The sequence below is a fragment of the Coregonus clupeaformis genome, chromosome 15 (assembly GCF_020615455.1).
Source record: "Coregonus clupeaformis isolate EN_2021a chromosome 15, ASM2061545v1, whole genome shotgun sequence".
Taxonomy (NCBI): Eukaryota; Metazoa; Chordata; class Actinopteri; order Salmoniformes; family Salmonidae; genus Coregonus; species Coregonus clupeaformis.
The window spans coordinates 63,855,677-63,876,033 of record NC_059206.1 but is presented as its reverse complement, the minus strand read 5'-3'; the positions used below and the strand labels follow the sequence as shown (position 1 = coordinate 63,876,033).

The 20,357-nt window shown below is 42.3% G+C and overlaps 2 protein-coding genes and 1 non-coding gene across 6 annotated transcripts in view; all 3 read right to left on the bottom strand.

Moving 5' to 3' along the window:
- Window positions 1–6,324: 6,324 nt before the first annotated feature.
- LOC121548235 (40S ribosomal protein S17) lies at window positions 6,325–12,636 on the bottom strand. Its single transcript, XM_041859640.2, has 5 exons — window positions 12,564–12,636; window positions 11,582–11,733; window positions 9,239–9,344; window positions 7,387–7,452; window positions 6,325–6,447 (listed from the first exon to the last, which is right to left on the bottom strand). Exons 1-5 carry the CDS (start codon window positions 12,564–12,566, stop codon window positions 6,370–6,372), a joined length of 405 nt encoding a protein of 134 aa, XP_041715574.1. The 5' UTR covers window positions 12,567–12,636; the 3' UTR covers window positions 6,325–6,369.
- On the bottom strand, window positions 7,547–7,674 carry LOC121548444. Its single transcript, XR_005996653.1, has one exon. It is a non-coding gene; the product is annotated as a small nucleolar RNA SNORA71 (small nucleolar RNA).
- Window positions 12,637–13,315: 679 nt separating the features above from the next.
- The window catches only part of LOC121548236 (casein kinase I), a 50,876-nt gene continuing 43,834 nt past the window's right edge, over window positions 13,316–20,357 (bottom strand). For 2 of the 4 annotated variants that reach the window (XM_041859644.2, XM_041859642.2), the window contains 2 exons: window positions 19,844–19,867; window positions 13,316–17,560 (listed from right to left, as the gene is read on the bottom strand). In XM_041859644.2, coding sequence (XP_041715578.1) covers window positions 17,506–17,560; window positions 19,844–19,867 — 79 coding nt within the window. In that variant the 3' untranslated portion in view covers window positions 13,316–17,505. The remainder of the gene's footprint in view (window positions 17,561–19,843; window positions 19,868–20,357) is intronic. The other 2 variants (XM_041859645.2, XM_041859643.2) reach the window with 1 other exon arrangement.

Genomic DNA, 20,357 nt, shown 5'->3' with positions numbered 1-20,357 from the left:
GGAGTAGACCGAACACAGCTTTCCCTGTGCTTTCTTACCCCATTGCCTTCCTTGTTCCAGTTGGATATATGCATATTGAGCTGTGTGCCAAAGACTAGCGTCTTTTTTTCCCCCCATCAAGTTACTCATGCTGAGCTTATCTTAGCCCAGCTGCTTTTTAGAGTTTTGAAAGTCTACCTCACTGTGGTCTCTTTGCTGCTACTTACTGATGTGGATTATGTTCAGATTGGGCACAATAAAGGTGTTTAAGCATTACTTGTTGCTTCTGGTCTTACTCTTAGACTAGAATCTTGTCTGATTTATTTCCATGAATTTGTGCATCGCGCTTGTGTGACGTTACCTTAGAAATTTAGTGGATTTAAAGATGGTTAGTTTTTTTTAATGTGGCTTGTGATGACTCATTGTTACGCTACTTACATCATGAAACAGCTGGGGATGATCTGAAATTTGAGGTAACAATGATTGCCTTCAGAAAGTGTACTTACCCCTTATTCCACATTTAGTTACAGCCTGAATTAAAAATAGGTTAAATAGATTCTCACCTGTCTACAAACCACCCCATAATGACTTAGAAAATATGTTTATAGATATTTTTGTACATTCACATCAAGGATTTGGCTCATTAATTGTTCCCTTTATCCGTACCAGTCTCTGCTGCAGAAAAGCCTCCCCCTAGCATGACGCTGCCACCACCATGCTTCAAGGTAGGGATGCTGTTAGACGGGTGATGAGCTGTGCAGTAGCGGTGTGTGAAATCAAGGGGAAGCCAAGCCCCCCTTCCCACCCCCCAAAAAGCCATATAACAACCTATGTGTTGTGATAATTGCATTTGCTATATAACCTGTTAGTTCATATGCCTTGCGACCGTGATACATAAGCCTAAAAGCCGAGACAATAAGACAGTGGCAGAATAAATTCGATTAACCTTTGTTTAATCACACCGGATAGCAACCTCTGTCCAGTGAAGTCCACAAAGCATGTACAGTAACAGACAGTTGCATGGTCAAGCAAGTTAATGTTTCTGACATCTTCGGACCACAGTTACCGCATGTCGCAAAGAAAACAGGAGCCGCCTCCACCATTCCAGCACCTCTGCTTAGTCTAACAGTGACAACTAAAAGATGCCAAAAACGATTTAGTCCAATCAACGTAAGCTAAATATGTGGCTGTCGATGGTTCTGTGTTCGTGCAAGCAGAAAAACATGACTCACCCTACTTGTAGAAAAATGCCATCCTCTGTCTATCACTGTCATATAATACACGCTTATTTTTTGTTGTCGTAGGCTACCTGGCTAAAATGATTGCTCGCCTAACTTTCATTCATTCATGAGCAATGTTAGCTAGTTAACATTAGCCTTCTACATCTAGCTACATATTGAACTTCCATCCTCTCAGGCCATAGGCAAAACAATTTCTGAATTAATGGTTGGATCAGAATCGCAGTTATAATCATTGGCCAGTACGGATAATTAAGTAAAACCGCAAGTCCAAATCCCTATCTCCATCCCATGGCAAATTTAGGAAATGGCCAATTTTAGCTAGCTAGCCACCGGAGGACAACACAACAAGATGCAACAATTTAATTATTTCTGTCAATGATGTATGCTCTCAATGGGATTTGAAGCCAAATCCAAGCTGGCTTCCCTTGACACTTTTTTTTTTTTTGGGTGCGCCAGGACCATTCACAGTTGAGCTCAATGCTGATTGGGTCATTTTTTAAATACTGTTTTTGTCACGGGAGGCCAGATCCTCGCTGGCTTGCCTTCAATGTTACGGGCGGCAACAATGTCATACTCGTTTGGACCAGACCGCATCAGATAGATGGCCTACACCTAGAGAGACAGAACGGCGCTGTTTCGCGCGCTCTGATGCTTTCCTCCTGTGTGATACATTCAGCCTCTTGCGAACTGAAGGCAAATTATGAAACGGAGCTACGAAATAAAATCTGTTTTTATTGGTCAATTTTTTGGGGGAAGCATCCATTAATACACGCCACTGGAGCTGTGCCTGGTTTTCTCCAGACATGGCTCTTTGAATTGAGGCCAAAGCGTTAAATCATCTCAGACCAGTCTTTTGCCTTATGATCTGTCTTTCACGTGCCTTTTTGCAAACTCCAGGCGTGTGGTCATGTGCCTTTTTCTCAGGAGTGGCTTGTCTGGCCACTCCCCCATAAAGCCCAGATTGGTGAAGTGCTGTAAAGACTTGTCCTTCTGGCATGTTCTCCCATCTCAGCCAAGGAACGCTGTAGTTTTGTCATTGGGTTCTTGGTCACCTCCCTGACAAAGATCCTTGCCTGGTTGCTCAGTTTGGTTAGAAGGCCAGCTCTAGGAAGGCTGGGTAGTTCCATATTTTTTTCAATTTCCCAATGATGTAGATCACTGTTCTTGGAAACTTTCAACACTCTAGAAATAGTTTTATACCCTTCCCCAAATATGTCTCATCACAATTCTCTCAGATCTACGGACAGTTCCTTGGACTTCATGGTATAGTTTCTGCTCTGACATGCACTGTCAACTGTGGATGATCAAAGGATCTCAAGAATGATCAAAGGAAATTGGATGCTCAATTTAGTGTCAGAGCAAAGAGGTGTGAATACTTACGTAAATTGTATTTCATTTTCAATAAATTTGCAAACATTTCTAAAAACATGTTTTCACTTTGTCATTGAGGTATTGTGTGTAGATGGGTGAGGAAAAATACATTGATTTAATTGATTTTGAATCAGGCTGTAACAAAATGTGGAGTTGCTGAAATGGATACCAACTAGAACACAAGCCAAAATCTCAATCTTTCCTCATTGTTGTAACTAGCACTTGTCCCAAAAGGGGCATACTTGACACACTATCCCCATTTACAGTGGGGAAAAAAAGTATTTAGTCAGCCACCAATTGTGCAAGTTCTCCCATTTAAAAAGATGAGAGGGCCTGTAATTTTCATCATAGGTACACGTCAACTATGACAGACAAATTTAGAAAAAAAATCCAGAAAATCACATTGTAGGATTTTTTAAAATGAATTTATTTGCAAATGGTGTAAAATAAGTATTTGGTCACCTACAAACAAGGAAGATTTCTGGCTCTCACAGACCTGTAACTTCTTCTTTAAGAGGCTCCTCTGTCCTCCACTCATTACCTGTATTAATGGCACCTGTTTGAACTTGTTATCAGTATAAAAGACACCTGTCCACAACCTCAGTCACACTCCAAACTCCACTATGGCCAAGACCAAAGAGCTGTCAAAGGACACCAGAAACAAAATTGTAGACCTGCACCAGGCTGGGAAGACTGAATCTGCAATAGGTAAGCAGCTTGGTTAGAAGAAATCAACTGTGGGAGCAATTATTAGGAAATGGAAGACATACAAGACCACTGATAATCTCCCTCGATCTGGGGCTCCACGCAAGATCTCACCCCGTGGGGTCAAAATGATCACAAGAACGGTGACCAAAAATCCCAGAACCACACGGGGGGACCTAGTGAATGACCTGCAGAGAGCTGGGACCAAAGTAACAAAGCCTACCATCAGTAACACACTACGCCGCCAGGGACTCAAATCCTGCAGTGCCAGACGTGTCCCCCTGCTTAAGCCAGTACATGTCCAGGCCCGTCTGAAGTTTGCTAGAGTGCATTTGGATGATCCAGAAGAGGATTGGGAGAATGTCATATGGTCAGATGAAACCAAAATAGAACTTTTTGGTAAAAACTCAACTCGTCGTGTTTGGAGGACAAAGAATGCTGAGTTGCATCCAAATAACACCATACCTACTGTGAAGCATGGGGGTGGAAACATCATGCTTTGGGGCTGTTTTTCTGCAAAGGGACCAGGAAACTGATCCGTGTAAAGGAAAGAATGAATGGGGCCATGTATCGTGAGATTTTGAGTGAAAACCTATCAGCAAGGGCATTGAAGATGAAACGTGGCTGGGTCTTTCAGCATAACAATGATCCCAAACACACCGCCCGGGCAACAAAGGAGTGGCTTCGTAAGAAGCATTTCAAGGTCCTGGAGTGGCCTAGGCAGTCTCCAGATCTCAACCCCATAGAAAATCTTTGGAGGGAGTTGAAAGTCCGTGTTGCCCAGCGACAGCCCCAAAACATCACTGCTCTAGAGGAGATCTGCATGGAGGAATGGGCCAAAATACCAGCAACAGTGTGTGAAAACCTTGTGAAGACTTACAGAAAACGTTTGACCTGTGTCATTGCCAACAAAGGGTATAACAAAGTATTGAGAAACTTTTGTTATTGACCAAATACTTATTTTCCACCATAATTTGCAAATAAATTCATTAAAAATCCTACAATGTGATTTTCTGGAGAAAAAAATTATCATTTTGTCTGTCATAGTTGACGTGTACCTATGATGAAAATTACAGGCCTCATCTTTTTAAGTGGGAGAACTTGCGCAATTGGTGGCTGACTAAATACTTTTTTCCCCCACTGTATATCTGGTGCTAATGTGTTGTTCTTTGTACAATCCGATGTGGACAAGATCAGGACATGTTAGCAACAGTTATAAATGAGGCTTCTGGGTCATAGGTGTGTTAAAGAGAAAACACCCTGGTGCATAGTATATGTAATGTTTGCCTAGGTACGTCATTGATAAGTGTTACATAGGATTTGGCTACTTGTAAAGTAACTTTAGGTGTAATTACTGGGGGGGGGGATAGCAAAATAACTGTTCTCTCTATTCACACTGCCCTTGCCTTTGAATGAGGACAACTCTTTTGCCAGTTCACTTCCCCCTTTTTTTTTTTTTTTTAGGTCAGAGTCCTCTTTGCATTCACATTGCTATGTTTAGAAAGGAACATTCACTCAATACACCAATATGCAGGACGAGTCATTCCATCAGAACGTGTTATCGGACAGCTATATATACACACATATTTTGGAAGCTAATAGATTGCATTTAGTCAAAAGATGCGACAATTGTAATCAGAAGATACTATTAACATGTAAATATAATTGGCATCAATAAATAGAAGGATAACTGCAGATTAAATAATGCTGTAATTGAAAATTGTACACCCAATCTAGGCTACTGCACCTTTAAGAACTATAATTGATTTTATACCCTATGTTCTGATTCTCACCAAATGTTGTCTTCTCACACTATTCTAACCCCACACTCAAATAATCAGTTTATGAAGCTCTCTTAGCCTATAGATCAATATAGCAAAAAAATTATCTGAACTAAAAACACATTTTGGCCAATCACAAATCAATATCCAAAACAGCACCAAAAGATGTCTGCGTGTGAGGGGTTATGGCAGGGGAAACCGTGTTGCAGTAGGCTAGCGGGTGGGAACCTGGGGAGCTTTGTGTTCACATTGCCCTAAACAAGGGACTGGGACTGAGAAATTCAAGCGAACCGAACTCAAGACAACCTCTCGAGATGGTCTCAGTTCGGTTCACTTCGGGGGCTCTTTTGAGGGGTCCGAGTTCCTTTGGCGTGTTCACACTGGACAAAAAATTAAGCGAACTGGCGGAGCTCACAAAAATTGTCTGAAAGGGACCAAGTGTGAAAACCCCCTTAGACAATATTGAGATGGATCTTCAGAGTATTGAGATGGATCCTCTTACAGAGTTGATATGGAGTCTGGTAGTACGATTGTTTTAGCCCGGGATTCAATCCGATCACGGGTTATAGGCATTGCAGCTTTTAGGTAATGTACCCACGTTCACGGTAAACGCTGCATAGGTCGGCTCAATCGGAACTAGTCTGTAAAAGCTGCAATGCCTATTATCCACAATCGGATTGCATCCTGACTCTGGGACTCTATTCAATCACATCCCCTTTAGCCGACATCCGCATAGCGGTTGTTTGGCGTTGTCGGGAAGTGGAACTGCTTTAGAGTGGTCAAATCCACAGCAGCCCCTGGCATTATACCTAAAGCAGACATTACTATTAGCAGCATCGATAATCTACACCTCGATTATTTAGGATGCTCAAAATCATCATTTTTCAATTTGAGCGCAATTATTGCTATATCACTTTCTCGTTCTGAACTTCTAACGAGTGTGGGGCAGGTGTGGCTTCGTGACAATGATTGCAAGAGCAGCTGCTCACCGATTTGACGGCTCCAACGCAGTTCTACCTCCGACACCGCCAAAACATCTGCTTTATTTATATTTTAGTCATTTAGCAGACACTTATCCAGAGCGTTCTGGTCCCGCGTGGGAATCGAACCCACAATCCTGGCATTGCAAGTGCCACGCTCTACCAACTGAGCCACACGGGAGATTCGCTATGCGAGTGTCTGCTATCGCCGGTTAACGCTTGTTAAGATGTTGCATAGTGTGACCTCGCAGAAGAGACGCCACAGTGTTTCCTTTCAACTTCTCTTTATTGACAGAGATATATGAAACGCGTTTACACTCCCCTGGGTGTTTTGAAGTTCATGCCAACGGTAGGTTGGGTGACCTGCAGGTTGGACAGGCTGCCGAAGTCCTAACAGAGGAAAGAATGAAATAATTAGTCAAACAATTCCTCATCTAGCTCTAATGAGCATTACATTCACCCCAAATACAGACATTCTGAGGTCCATCATAGGCAGGTAACACTGACTGTGCCCAGCAAAGACGGGAAAGCTTTCCAGTGCTCTACTTGTACTCAGTGTTGGGGAAGCTACTGTAAAAATGTAGTTTACCAAGCTACCAATTCCTTCACAGCAGAAGAAGTTGAGCTACAGTAAAGCTACTGTAATACAGAGCAATATAAGATAAACTATAAGAGAATTAACTATCAGAGAAAGTGTTTAAAGTAGTTCACCACATCAAAACTACAGCGTGAAAAAGTATATCTAAATCTGATAGACATCAGATACAATTATCATATCTAAATGTGCATTTCTATTGGCCACAGACGATCTTGTGAAATCTCCCTTGTAGTGGTGTTAACACAGCAGGAAAAGTACAGAGCTACGACAGACAAATACTGCCCTAATCACTATGACCAGCCCAGTGTGTGTGTGTATGCGTGCATTCGAGCTTGCAGTAAATAGTATGGACCCTGCCACACAGTGCGACTAATGAGCTCCTGGTTTTCATAACCAATCTAAACATCATTAAAGATCATCTGCAACACGTGAATTGTGCCACTATCGCTCCAAACTCGTACGGTGGGGGCTTGGCATAATAAACATATGTTGTATAAAATGGTCTGCTCTGTTAAGTAATGGCCAGTGTGAGATAGGCTACATTGTTGCCGGATGAGGTCGGAGTACTCAATCCACAAGCACTGGCAAAGAGTAACAGAAACAAACAGCAATACAATAGAGATTAAAAAGTACAGTATGAAAAATCGTGCATGTTGTAACAAGAAAACGTCACATTTAGACTAAGACTGTAGGTAGGCAGTGATATCTGAGAAGTGAGGTTTAGAACTTACCAGCAGCTTCAGCATCTCTTTGGTGTCGGGATCCACCTCGATGATCTCCTGGTCCAGAGCAGACACCTACAGACACAAACAAAGACCATCAGCTTTACAGTGGATCTCATAGGAACCTATCAGTAGTGAGTGTTCTCAAGACAGACCCGAGTATAATGAGTGTCTGAAAGATACAGGGTTTGAGAGGGATAGACAGCCCGACAAACACAGGGAAAATCTGTCAGTTCTATCTTCCTGCATTATCAATGACCTGGCAACAACCATGCCACAGCCACTTTCGATACAGGTATGCACCAAATTACAACCTTATAGATATCATCACAATCAGCAAGGACATTTCTCAAGTTATCTGACGCAAGATGAAGGACCAAACTGCAAGGTAAACCTGAGACATATACAGTGCCTTCGTAAAGTATTCAGACCCCTTGACTTTTTCCATATTTTGTTACATTACTGCCTTATTCTAAAATTGATTAAAATAGTTTTTTCCCCTCATCAATCTACACACAATACCCCATAATGACAAAGCAAAAACAGTTTTTTTAGAAATGTTTGCTAATTTATGTGCTTAGAGTCGTTGTCCTGTTGGAAGGTGAACCTTCGCCCCAGTCTGAGGACCTGAGCGCGCTGGAGCAGGTTTTCATCAAGGATCTCTCGGTACTTTGCTCCGTTCATATTTGCCTCAATCTTGACTAGTCTCCCAGTCCCTGATGCTGAAAAACATCCCCACAGCATGATGCTGCCACCACCATGCTTCACCGTAGGGATGGTGCCAGGTTTCCTCGAGATGTGAAGCTTGGCATTCAGGCCAAAGAGTTTAATCTTGGTTTCATCAGACCAGAGAATCTTGTTTCTCATGGTCTGAGAGTCTTTAGGTGCCTTTTGGCAAACACCAAGCGGGCTGTCATGTGTCTTTTACTGAAGAGTGACTTCCATCTGGCCACTCTACCATAAAGGCCTGATTGGTGGAGTGCTGCAGAGATGGTAGTCCTTCTGGAAGGTTCTCCCATCTCCACAGAGGAACTCTAGAGCTCTGTCAGAGTGACCATCAGGTTCTTGGTCACTTCCCTGACCAAGACCCTTCACCGATTGCTCAGTTTGGCCGGGCGGCCAGCTCTAGGAAGAGTCTTGGTGGTTCCAAACTACTTCCATTTAAGAATGATGGAGGCCACTGTGGACCTTGAATGCTGCAGACATTTTTTGGTACCCTTCCCCAAATCTGTGCCTCGACAAAATGCTGTCTCAGAGCTCTACCGACAATTCCTTCGACCTCATGGCTTGGTTTTTGCTCTGACATGCACTGTCAACTGTGGTACCTTATATAGACAGGTGTGTGCATTCCAAATCATGTCCAATCAATTTAATTTACCACAGGTGGACTCCAATCAAGTTGTAGAAACATCTAAAGGATGATCAATGGAAACAGGATGCACCTGAGCTCAATTTGAATCTCATAGCAAAGGGTCTGAATACATACGTAAATAAGGTATCTGTTTTTTATTTTTAATACATTTGCAAACATTCCTAAAAACCTGTTTTCGCTTTGTCATTATGGGGTATTGTCTGTAGATTGCTAAGGGATGTACATTTTTTAAATACATTTTAGAACAAGGCTGTAACGTACTTTCCAAAGTCACTGTATTTAGAGAGTTGGGCCAACTGTTCTAATTGTAGACATTCAGTTCCATAGCATTGTTTAAACATCCCCCATGTCATTTTATTAAAGCGGGGGCTAACATGGCTGCCGTTGAATGTTGTGGTGTCATGTAAATGCATCATAATGCAGAAACCTCAACGTCCCAACTCTCTAAATGCATGGCTCAGAGGTAAATGATTGAGGAACCCCACTGACCTCTGGGACGTAGTTGTCCCTCCTCTCCCTCTCCTCCTCCTGCAGCTTGATGGAGATGCCTCTGACAGGGCCCCTCTGGATACGCTTCATCAGATGGGTCACATACCTGAGGGACACATGGGACATAAGTGGAGAATACAGAACACAAAAGGGGTATTTTACACAGACGATACAGTGCGATTTGGGCTCACATATGCCTCTATTTATGCGTGGGAATACTTGGGAAAAGATTTCCTACATGAAAAAAAATCACTGAGCTGATTTCCTGGTGATTTTGCAGTCGGTTGTGTGCAACAACGACAGAGATAAGCACTTGGGGGTGTACACAGATGGGTACTTAGAACAGAGCAGTATAGAGTAGACTGAGGTCAGTAAACTAGTGCTTGGATTTAGGGCTCTCTTACATCCTGGCCTTCTAAACAATAAGAAACCTAGTAAGCCCCTAATCATAGTTTTCAACCAAGGTTTCCGATTGGTAGAAGCAGGTGTGTCACTGCTTGGCTGTAGCAAAAGCCTGCACCCACAGTGGGCGGCTAAGGTAAGACTGCCCCACCATTGATTTTGGGTGCTAGTAGTTTGAGAAGTAGTGGTGCTGCCTCATGTGCCAGCACCATGGGGATGAGTGAGTGAGAGGGAAAAGGTTGCGGGGGAATAAAAGGTGTCATTCTAGAGGTCTTCTCTAAGAGGAGAGACATGACAGACGAGTGACATAACTAAGATCGAGTCCGTAAAACAACCTGAACATGTTTCATGATGTTTGATTAGACAGGGAGGCCTTGCAGCGGTTTACTGACATTGTATTCTTTAACTCTATGACAATTAACTGACTTGAGCTAAAGAGGGGGGATTTCAACAGTGCCTCACATAGCTCCGCTGCTTGGGGTCACAGACAGCTGGATTTGTATACATTTACATTTTAGTCATTTAGCAGACGCTCTTAACCAGAGCGACTTACAGTTAGTGAGTGCATGGTCCCCCGTGGGAATCGAACCCACAACCCTGGCGTTGCAAGCGCCATGCTCTACCAACTGAGCTACACGGGACCCTCCACTAGTTTGTTTCCCCCGTTCTATACAAGTCACTGAGAAAAGGCTAAGGCTGTGTTTAGACAGGCAGCCCAATTCTGATCATTTTGCCACTAATTGGTCTTTTGACCAATCAGATCAGCTTTGAAAAATATCTGACGTGAAACGATCTGATGTGATTGGTCAAAAGACCAATTAGTGGCAAAATGATCAGAATTGGGCTGCCTGTCTAAACACAGCCCAAGCGCGCACCAACAGACACTACAATTTGAGCGTCTCTTTCCAATCCCTTTTATTGGTAAGTGGCAAAGATCACGGACTATGGTCAAGAACAACTAGGCCTACACCTACTGCACAGGGACAGTTCTCAAGCAGATGATGAATGAGGCACAGGGCCTCACGTTACCAAGACAACCTCACCCCAGAAGCAGGCTGGGTTCATTTGAGAAAAACAAACAAAACAACGCCACAAACACTCAGATAATCATAATAGGACTTCAATCAGAAAGGCTTTTACCTACTTGTATATTTGCAACAAGAAAAAGGCCAATTTCTGCATGATGGCTCAGGAAGCAAATAACCTACATTGGGATCAGACAATTATTAAACGTGCAACAAGCCCAATATTGCAACACCACTTGTCTACAGTCAGGCCAAATATCTCTGACTTCGACATGGAGACTAGAGGTCAACTATCATTGAGAATGAACTGAGCACAAGTGTTCAACTACTGAGCCAATAGTATTCCTTCAAATAATAGCACTGTTCTTATAACATCTTAAAACAACTGAAAAACAGATGTGCACAAACATACAGGAACACAACACATCTATTACAAAGAGTTCACCACAATCATATTATGAATAAGATATCCATGCAGGAACTGAATCCACAACCTTGACATTGCCAGCGTCATGCTCCAGCTCCAACCAACTGAACCAAGAATAGCAGCTGCTAGACGTAGGTCTACCCTTTCTCTACATTATTCTGTCTGTAAGCCAAAGCAAAAAAGGCCCGTTTTAAGACAGGGCTGTTGGACGAGGAGCTAAGCAGCCGGCAACACAAGCTCCTTGAAGCCACAATATAGTAAGCCTTCATTTGGTCAGACTTGCACCCTTCTAAAAGTACTGAGCCTAGCTGTACTGCACTGGCCTGGTTACAGACACGCCACAGATGCTGGAACCGTGCTGGAAACTACAATGTGTTAGAAAATATCTGAGGGAGCACAGTATGATTTCGGTCGGCATGACCATGTGAAAGTGGCATTGGTGGTCTGAAGCCTGAAAGTGACACAGCTTGTATCGGAGCATTCACTCACCCAGAGATCTTGTTGCGCAGCTTCTTGCTGGGGATGATGGCTATCTCCTCACACACCCTCTTGTTGACGTGGAAGTCACTGCCCAGCCGGGTGTAGTACTTCTCAATGATGACCCTGGCGGCCTTTTTCACCGTCTTTGTCCTGACTCGTCCCTGTTGGGAAGATCATCAGCTTGTTAATGACAGAACCACACCAGTTTCTTGAGACAATACCTTTAATTGCTAACATTCACTCACATATCTGTAACTACTACACAACATCACTGCAATTCTTCATGTTCACTTGGAATTGTTTTAACCACTGACAACTGGTAGCTTAATGCAAACTAGCCCTGCAAGCACAACTCCTGGAACAATATTAAACAGAATATGCATAGCTAGCTAGATGCATAGTGCCAACTGTTTCGTCTTGACAGTAGATAGCTAGCTAGAACTCCTTGAGTGACAAGTAACTTTTACATCAACCAACATTAATTCCTGGCTGGCTAGCAGACCACCACAAGACGATTGACCAGAAGATATAAAATAACTTTAGTTAACTACACTGGTATGGATGGCAAGATAGCTAGGTAAGCAGCTAGTTAGCTAATAACATAACTAGCTAAACAACCATAGCTATATCCAGCTAACAAGTCATTCTTACCAGACGCTAGAGACAGCTGAACTACTTACTACACGACCCGTAAATGCAACTAGCCCGCTAGTTTATATAGATAGTGGTCAGCTCGCTAGCAGACCAGTGTAGCAGACTAGATTGAAAGATATTGTGCTAGCTACCGGTAAGCTAGCTGGCTACATTCACAACATAGCTAGAGAAACGACACAAGAAACTGGTAAATAAAATGCAACAAATCCCAAATAAATATTTGTGAAAATGTGTCGTATTTTAATTAACATTTGACATGTTTGTAGACGTGTGTGGAACTGATAAGAGACAAGGATTGAAACAGATTGTGATGTATTCAATTTTGTCAAATACCCACCATGTTGGCTTGGGCTGGCGGAAAAGAACTGGGGAGGTTGTGACCGGAAGTTTATTTGCGAAGCAGGAAGAAAATACTGCAGACATTTGTTTTCGTAGCTTTGCAACACTGCCCACTACTGGTTGATGGCTACCTTCGACACACTAAAAACATTTTGTGCATTGAATTTCATACAAAATGTACTGATCCAGTGTAACAATGTATTCTTATTGGTGTGGAAGAAGTAGGCTATACATTATGTTCAGCATTTTGTCTACCCTTGATAATTAGGTGCATCACATAAGGCTGTTTTCTCACGTGTAGGTCTACATAGCATGACATTACAGGAACTGTTGCAAAAGTGTATAGTATTAAATTATACAACTTAGTAGTAATGTATGATCAAGGGTATGGGCCCAAGAAGCAGTGCAGCTGCAGCCTAGCAGGGAAAAGTCATAGGGGAGATTCAATTGCATACTCCTAGACCACTTTCTCTGCCTCCTTCTCAAACGCCATTGGAGAAAGTCAGGGGGGGGACCTCTGGCTTTCTCATCCAATGGGTTTTGAGGAGGCGAGGATAGAGGATGCAAGGAGTATCCAATTGAGATTCTCCCATTGGTTGAATGTGACCTGAGAGGATGGTATGACCATAAAAATAGAATTTTCCATGGGTGACATGCTTTCTCAGCAATTCTAAGATGGCTCATTAGAATGTAAATGTGACACTGTGTACTGGAATGCCCTGGAACAAAAACCGACCCATACTCACAAGAAAAGGTTAAGAGAGATTTTTTTATTTGTTTTACATTTTTTAAAAAGGGTGCAAACTTGAGTTTCCCCTTTAAGCGTGGAGGGAATAAAAAGTGAATTTGTAAGGATATATGTGACGTCTCACACGAATCCCCAGGAAAATAGGCCTTTAAGATAAAGAGTCTGGTCATTTATCTTTCTGTACTTAAAAAAATTAAATTATAATAAAATAAAGAAATCAAAAGATGGGTCCTTCATTCATGAAGCCCTTAACTAGGTTAAACCATTCAAATACATTTGAAGTAACATTCATATTTCAACACAATAATTTTCATAATACAGTTGTAGGATTAATTTCTTAAATCATAGCTTTGAAAACAATTGCCAGAGCAAGAGTAGGGGGATAAACTCGTGGTACTGTACAATTCTACTTTCCACAGTTTGAAAGAAAAACGTCTTTATTTTCTTTAAAATAATCCAACTGACAAAAAACTATAATGGTGAATGTAAAATGTAAAATAATTAAAACATTGCAGTCATGTGTCACACCAGACATATTATACAGCCAACCCAAGACAACTCTACAGTACAGCGACAGGAAGAAAGTGCCAGAGAACCCCCCAAAAAAGACCAGTCATCTCTTTCCATTCATTTTCCTCTATGCTGCTATAAGGATTTACATGCCATTTTGACACATGCAGGAAATAAAATGATGAACAACACAAGACACTGAAGTCAATTGAAAGCAATGAGCTCTGACTGACAGGCAAGGTGTAGTAGTACTGTATAAGGAATGACAACTGAAATTGGAATGTGCTCTGGGGAGGACTTATCAAGTCAAACAAATGGGAGGCCTTATTAGAGCTCGATTTTGACCAGAGAGAATAACTTTGTACGGGTGCTTAGCTTCATACGTCCACTCCAGGAAGCCTTGCCATTTAACAGGTAGACATCTGCTCCAGATAAGCCATGCAAATACACAATACAGCAAATATTCCTCATTCTAGACAGGCTGTGGAAAGGCAAGTCTTGAGGAAACTAGAATGCACATATCAATTTGTAGTACTCATAATTTGTAAGTCGCTCTGGATAAGAGCGTCTGCTAAATGATGTAAATGTAAAAATGTCTATCAGCTGTTAAAGCCAAAATTGCAGGAAGGAAATGAATTTAAACAGTGATACAACACTTGCATTAAGACCACTGTTGACGGTAGGATACAGATGTATCAAAGTATACAAAGTGACGTTCCACTCCAAAATAAAATGGTCGACTGAAATGGAAATATGGTTGAGGAGTGAAAGTTAATTTTAAAAAATGATTAATTGACAAGTGGTTCAATAATTATGTTTCAAATTATGTTATTACTCTCAGCCACCTCAAGAACACAATATAGGACTTTAAATCGCTAGTTTCAAACCTCAACGGTCTCTTTCAACATTACAGGTGGGTGAAAAATATATAAAATGGCAGTGGGGCACGAGGTGGAATTCGATCAGAGTTGCAGTTGACATTTTCCTGGCACTGGTGAAGGCGGTGGATAGTAGTCAGTAGGACGGCATTAGGAACAGAAGGACCATTCAAGGCCATTCTCTGGATGTCTGTCTCACTAGATTCAACAATATTTTATACTTTCAAAGTGAACTGGTATGTCACAGTATAACTGTGATGGCTAGTCTATTAAAAGTAGTGTTTATCAATACATCCCCAGGAGACACCCAGAGGATGCACATTCTTGTTCTAGCCCTGCACTAACACGCAATGATTCCAATATTCAAGGATTTGGTGATTGGCTGAATGAGGTGTCAGTGCTGGGCTGAGCAACACTGGTTTGAAGTCTGACAGAAAAGCCTACATACACCCAGCAGGTGGAGCCATTCTGCTGACATACTTGATCTGAACTCTAGACCCTGTTGTGCAGCAGTTACTGATGTCCCTGAATGACGGAGTGCCAATCCAACCCTAGGCTAAACCAGTCACCCACAGACATCCAACAGAGGCAAGCTAGACCGCAATGCCAACTCCCTCCCTCAAACACCCAGTCAAGAGGCACTATGAGGAATACCGGTCATTCAAAAAGCCTTTTCCTCACCAGTTATGCCCTCAAAGCCATCTCAGAGGAATAACGTACTGACCTATAAAACGGAAAAGACAACAGAAGAAGTCCAATAGATTTATCACATTCAAGTATTCTCAACACAATAACTTAGACCCCAGAGGAACTAGCTCAAGTCACAACGGGGAAAAAAAAAAAAAAAACATAAAAAGAAAGAATATACAATATAATTATGCACATACAAGCATGCCTGCTCATAGAGGTCTGTTGAGCCGGTTGGCATCCCCTCAGGCATTGTGCCTCCATATGGGACGACCAACCTGGGTCATGTTCAGCAGGGAGAAAAACGTTTCCCAAACGGAGAGGTACTACCTGACCTAGTACAATAACACAGCTTTTTTTGATTACAGTTGCAAAACGTTTGGCAACAGTGTGCCCTACTGAACACAACCATGGTCAACAGGACATCAGCATCCAGCACCCCACCAGGAGGTGACATCACATCATACATTAAATGTCTAGGGTGTGTATGTCTGTGTGGGTTTACACACGTCATGGCACGGGGGTTAGGGGGGGGTTAATGCCGGAATTGGTTAAGTGTATGTAAGAACAGACCTAGCACAGAAGGCCGCTACAATTAAGTATAGTAAGCACATCAATCAATACAGTACGGGGAAAGCAAGGTATTAGGTCAACATCAGTGGGTCAACAAATGTAGTGCAGTCAAAACTCTAGCTTTTTGTCCCCCTCTGTCCGGTCCACATACTTCATGGCTATTTGAAACAGAAAAATACATTTGCTCACATTTGAAATTCACATTAGCTATATATTAAAAAATAAAAAATAAAATGGACATAATTACATAAAACCCAAATGTCACTCCTATGGAATTAATGCTGTGGAGAGGATAGGCAAGGTGACAGTGTCGACGTCGAGTGTGTTTGTTCAAGGCAATCCTCCATGTCACTTGCAAGGAAAAACAAAAAGCAACATTGAATAAAATAAAATAACCATATACACAGATTTTCACCAGGTACTTTTCAATATCCATTTGAGGCAATCCCAGGTTTTCCATTTGGGACTTTTGGGGACTTGGCATTTGGGATCAATCATCATCAATAGTCTCACAGATGATGCTTTGCAGCACAGGGCAAATACACTGGAAACAGAGGGGCAGAAAATGTGAAAGAGCATTCCCTCAACGACAGAACATGAGATCATTCTACGAGACCAAGGGCTTACACAGTGTGTTGCAACGTTATGAACATTGCAGATAGAGATCGAACGCACAAAGCTGACATGGCACTGAATTTTACATGACAGTTCACTGACAAACAACCAAATGAACCCTAAACTGTTGCCCCTAGTCAACATTATCTCTGAACCACCTATTCTATAGATACTGTACCACCAGTGGGGAACTGAACTCCACATTGGGTGGTATGTTACATCATTACATTAAGCAGGGGACCATAGATATCCTCTCAGTACGGAGAGCCTGGCCTCCTGCGTCACCCTCTCCTGGCTCTGTTGGGTACTGGTTTGGTTAAGGCATTGGACAGTAGCAGTAGACAACACTTAAGCCACCATCTCCCTCTCTTCTCTCCTTAGTGTGCAGTGTAGAGGAAACACCACTAGGTTGCTACCATGTGGACATTGTTACACTGAAGTCCAAACCGTTTATAGAGGTGTGGCAGTTCCAACTGATATTGGTCCATTATTTATTTACATGTAGTCAGTCAGTAGCCAACAAGCTTTCCTCTCCCAGGACTTGTCCCATCTTCTTTATTCTCCCATAGACATTTATCTTTCCGCCCATACATTCAGTGTGTGTTTATGAAAGAGCAAGAGGCTGAGAGACAGTCCGTTGTGTTTCCATTGTCCAGCCCATCAATCAAGCTTAAACTAATTGCAAAAGCCAAGATCCCAATCCCGGCAACAACGGGGCCCGACAAATATTCCCAAGCATCGTGGAGGAAAAACAACAAAATTCTAAAGGAATTCCCATCGACAGACAGCCACACTTGTCTGTGTGTGTTCACATCGCCTCTCATCACTCTCCCGTGGTCTTCTTCGTTGGTCTGAATGGGACTTTATTGATGTTCTCGATTCACAACCTTATCGAGCAAGACTTTTGAGCGATCCAGGCGTGCCGCTGATCATTTGTGTCGCGGGGTGTTCTTCTTCCGTTTTCGTTTGAAGAAGCAGCAGCACCTGTAGACGTGGAAAATAGACTGGTTAGAGGCAAGCCAACACTGCATACTATGACTGGGTCGTGTTCATTAGGCACCAAACGGAAGAAAACTGACTAAACCAGTGAAGGGACTAACCTAGACTTGCGCCCTAATGAACACCACCCTGGTAAGTTGTTAAAGTGTGAGGTAATTTCATTTAAACAGCTAGAGGACAAGATGAGAAATTATATGTTACACAATAGCTGTGTTGACACAGGCAGCCCAATTCTGATCTTTTGACCAATTATTGGCAAAATATCTGATCTGATTGGTCAAAAGATCAATTAGTTGCAAAATATCAGAATTGGGCTACCTGTGTAAAGGCAGCCAATGACCGTCAGTGTACACATATTTTGGATGCCATGAGATGTTAATTTGTTAGATCCGTTCCTTGTAACCAACATCAGAACATCTCAAGGAGTAGAATCAACATGAAGAGACTGACTCGGGGCATTAGAAGAAATAAGAACTACCGTGATGGTAGAAGTAAAACATACACACTATGCCAAGATCCCCAACAGTGTGGAGTCAAAACAGTTCTAAGAAGAACCTACAGAGGGCGTCTGAGGTAAAAGGACCAGTGTGTTTAGTACAGTGGTGTGATAAACAACAGTGGTGGAGACACAGAGCACAGGACAGAGCCTAATGGGATGACTATTACAGCATGCAGTGACTGACCAGAGGTCAGCCACAGCTCTACACACAACACAGTGACTGGCTACAAAGAAAAAACATTGATTTATTTTTAAAGGCACAGCGTTGAGATGAACCCTAAGGAAGTCATTTGCTATTCTCAGGTGCCCTGTTAGTAGATTTTAGTAGATATTTAAAAGGTGCCCTGCTAGCTAGCAGGTTTTAGTCTATATTTAAAGGTGCCCTGCTAGCTAGCAGGTTTTAGTCTATATTTAAAAGGTGCCCTGCTAGCTAGCAGGTTTTAGTCTATATTTAAAAGGTGCCCTGCTAGCTAGCAGGTTTTAGTCTATATTTAAAGGTGCCCTGCTAGCTAGCAGGTTTTAGTCTATATTTAAAGGTGCCCTGCTAGCTAGCAGGTTTTAGTCTATATTTAAAGGTGCCCTGCTAGCTAGCAGGTTTTAGTCTATATTTAAAGGTGCCCTGCTAGCTAGCAGGTTTTAGTCTATATTTAAAAGGTGCCCTGCTAGCTAGTAGGTTTTAGTCTATATTTAAAGGTGCCCTGCTAGCTAGTAGGTTTTAGTCTATATTTAAAGGTGCCCTGCTAGCTAGCAGGTTTTAGTCTATATTTAAAGGTGCCCTGCTAGCTAGCAGGTTTTAGTCTATATTTAAAAGGTGCCCTGCTAGCTAGCAGGTTTTAGTCTGTATTTAAAAGTTGCCCTGCTAGCTAGCAGGTTTTAGTCTATATTTAAAAGGTGCCCTGCTAGCTAGCAGGTTTTAGTCTATATTTAAGGTGCCCTGCTTGCTAGTATGTTTTAGTCAATATTTACATTTACATTTTAGTCATTTAGCAGACGCTCTTCTCCAGAGCGACTTACAGTTAGTGAGTGCATACATTTTTTTTTTTATTATTCATACTGGCCCCCCGTGGGAATCGAACCAACAACCCTGTCATTGCAAACGCCATGCTCTACCAACTGAGCTACATCCCTGCCGGCCATTCCTTCCCCTACCCTGGACGACGCTGGGCCAATTGTGCGCCTCCCCATGGGTTTCCCGGTCACGGCCAGCTACGACAGAGCCTGGATTCGAACCACGATCTCTAGTAGCAGGTTTTAGTCAATATTTAAGGTACCCTGCTAGCTAGTAGGTTTTAGAAGATATTTAAGGCTGCCTCCATGGTGAATAAAAACATAACAGAAAAAAAGGAATTGACAGCATTTCCAAATAATTTACTTTTAAAATAAAATTTCAGGACAAAGACTTTCTAAAAAGAAAGTACTCAATAGCCTATATTAAAGTCAATGTATGAAAAGCACAGTGTTATTTAAAGAATGATTAGTAGATAATAATCAGATATCACCTAGCCCACAACCCATTCAGCTGATCTGTAGCATCAGTATCAGTGAGAAGATAGTGTCTGAAAAGGCTTTTATAACCCACTGGCCTATATCAGTAGTGGACATATCGAGCACTCTTTTTAAATCAGTTTTGCCCAGTATAAGAGCAGGGTCCCTTCACAGTGTGTACTAGTCAACTACACTAGTGAACTCCACTGGGCACAGCAGCCTCGGCTGGTCCACTCCCTGTCCTGTCCCATGGGTATGGTATGGACTAGGAGAGAGGGACTCACCACAGGTTGAGCATTTTCACGCAGCTACAGAGAAGAAAGAGTGTAGAGAGAAAAGACAAGATTAATACAGCAGTCAATGGGACAGACCATGCCACACACACACACACACAAGACAGGTGGAGACAGAGGGCAGGGTTCAAAAGGTCAAAGATTGAAGACTCAATGGCTCTGACTCTTTGGTTCTAGAGCTAACTACACCTGTTTAGTTCTAACGAGTTCTAAGTACACTATTCAACTGATGTATAATCTTAATCTCACTCCATTTCAACATACTGTATCATGGACGCTCATTACCACAAGCGATACTTCCAAAATCCTTTCGGAGCGGATGTAGAAAGGATTACCAGAGAGCGAGAGAGCGAGGGAGGGGAGAGAGAGAGAAACAACAAGCAAAAAACAGAGCTTTATGCCACATTGCTATGGAAACCCTGTTGTCACATTAATTGAACTCTGTCTTCTGGGGCCCTGGCTTTCAACACAGTGGGATCATATCAAAGAGGAAGTCTGTTGATGA

Excerpts from the sequence above, each read along its gene's own strand:
- LOC121548235 (XM_041859640.2), bottom strand. Across the intron at positions 9,345-11,581 it reads CTGCGCAACAAGATCTCTGG|GTATGTGACCCATCTGATGA; the intron begins GTGAGTGAATGC and ends TGTGTCCCTCAG. Across the intron at positions 7,453-9,238 it reads GGGACAACTACGTCCCAGAG|GTGTCTGCTCTGGACCAGGA; the intron begins GTCAGTGGGGTT and ends TTGTGTCTGTAG.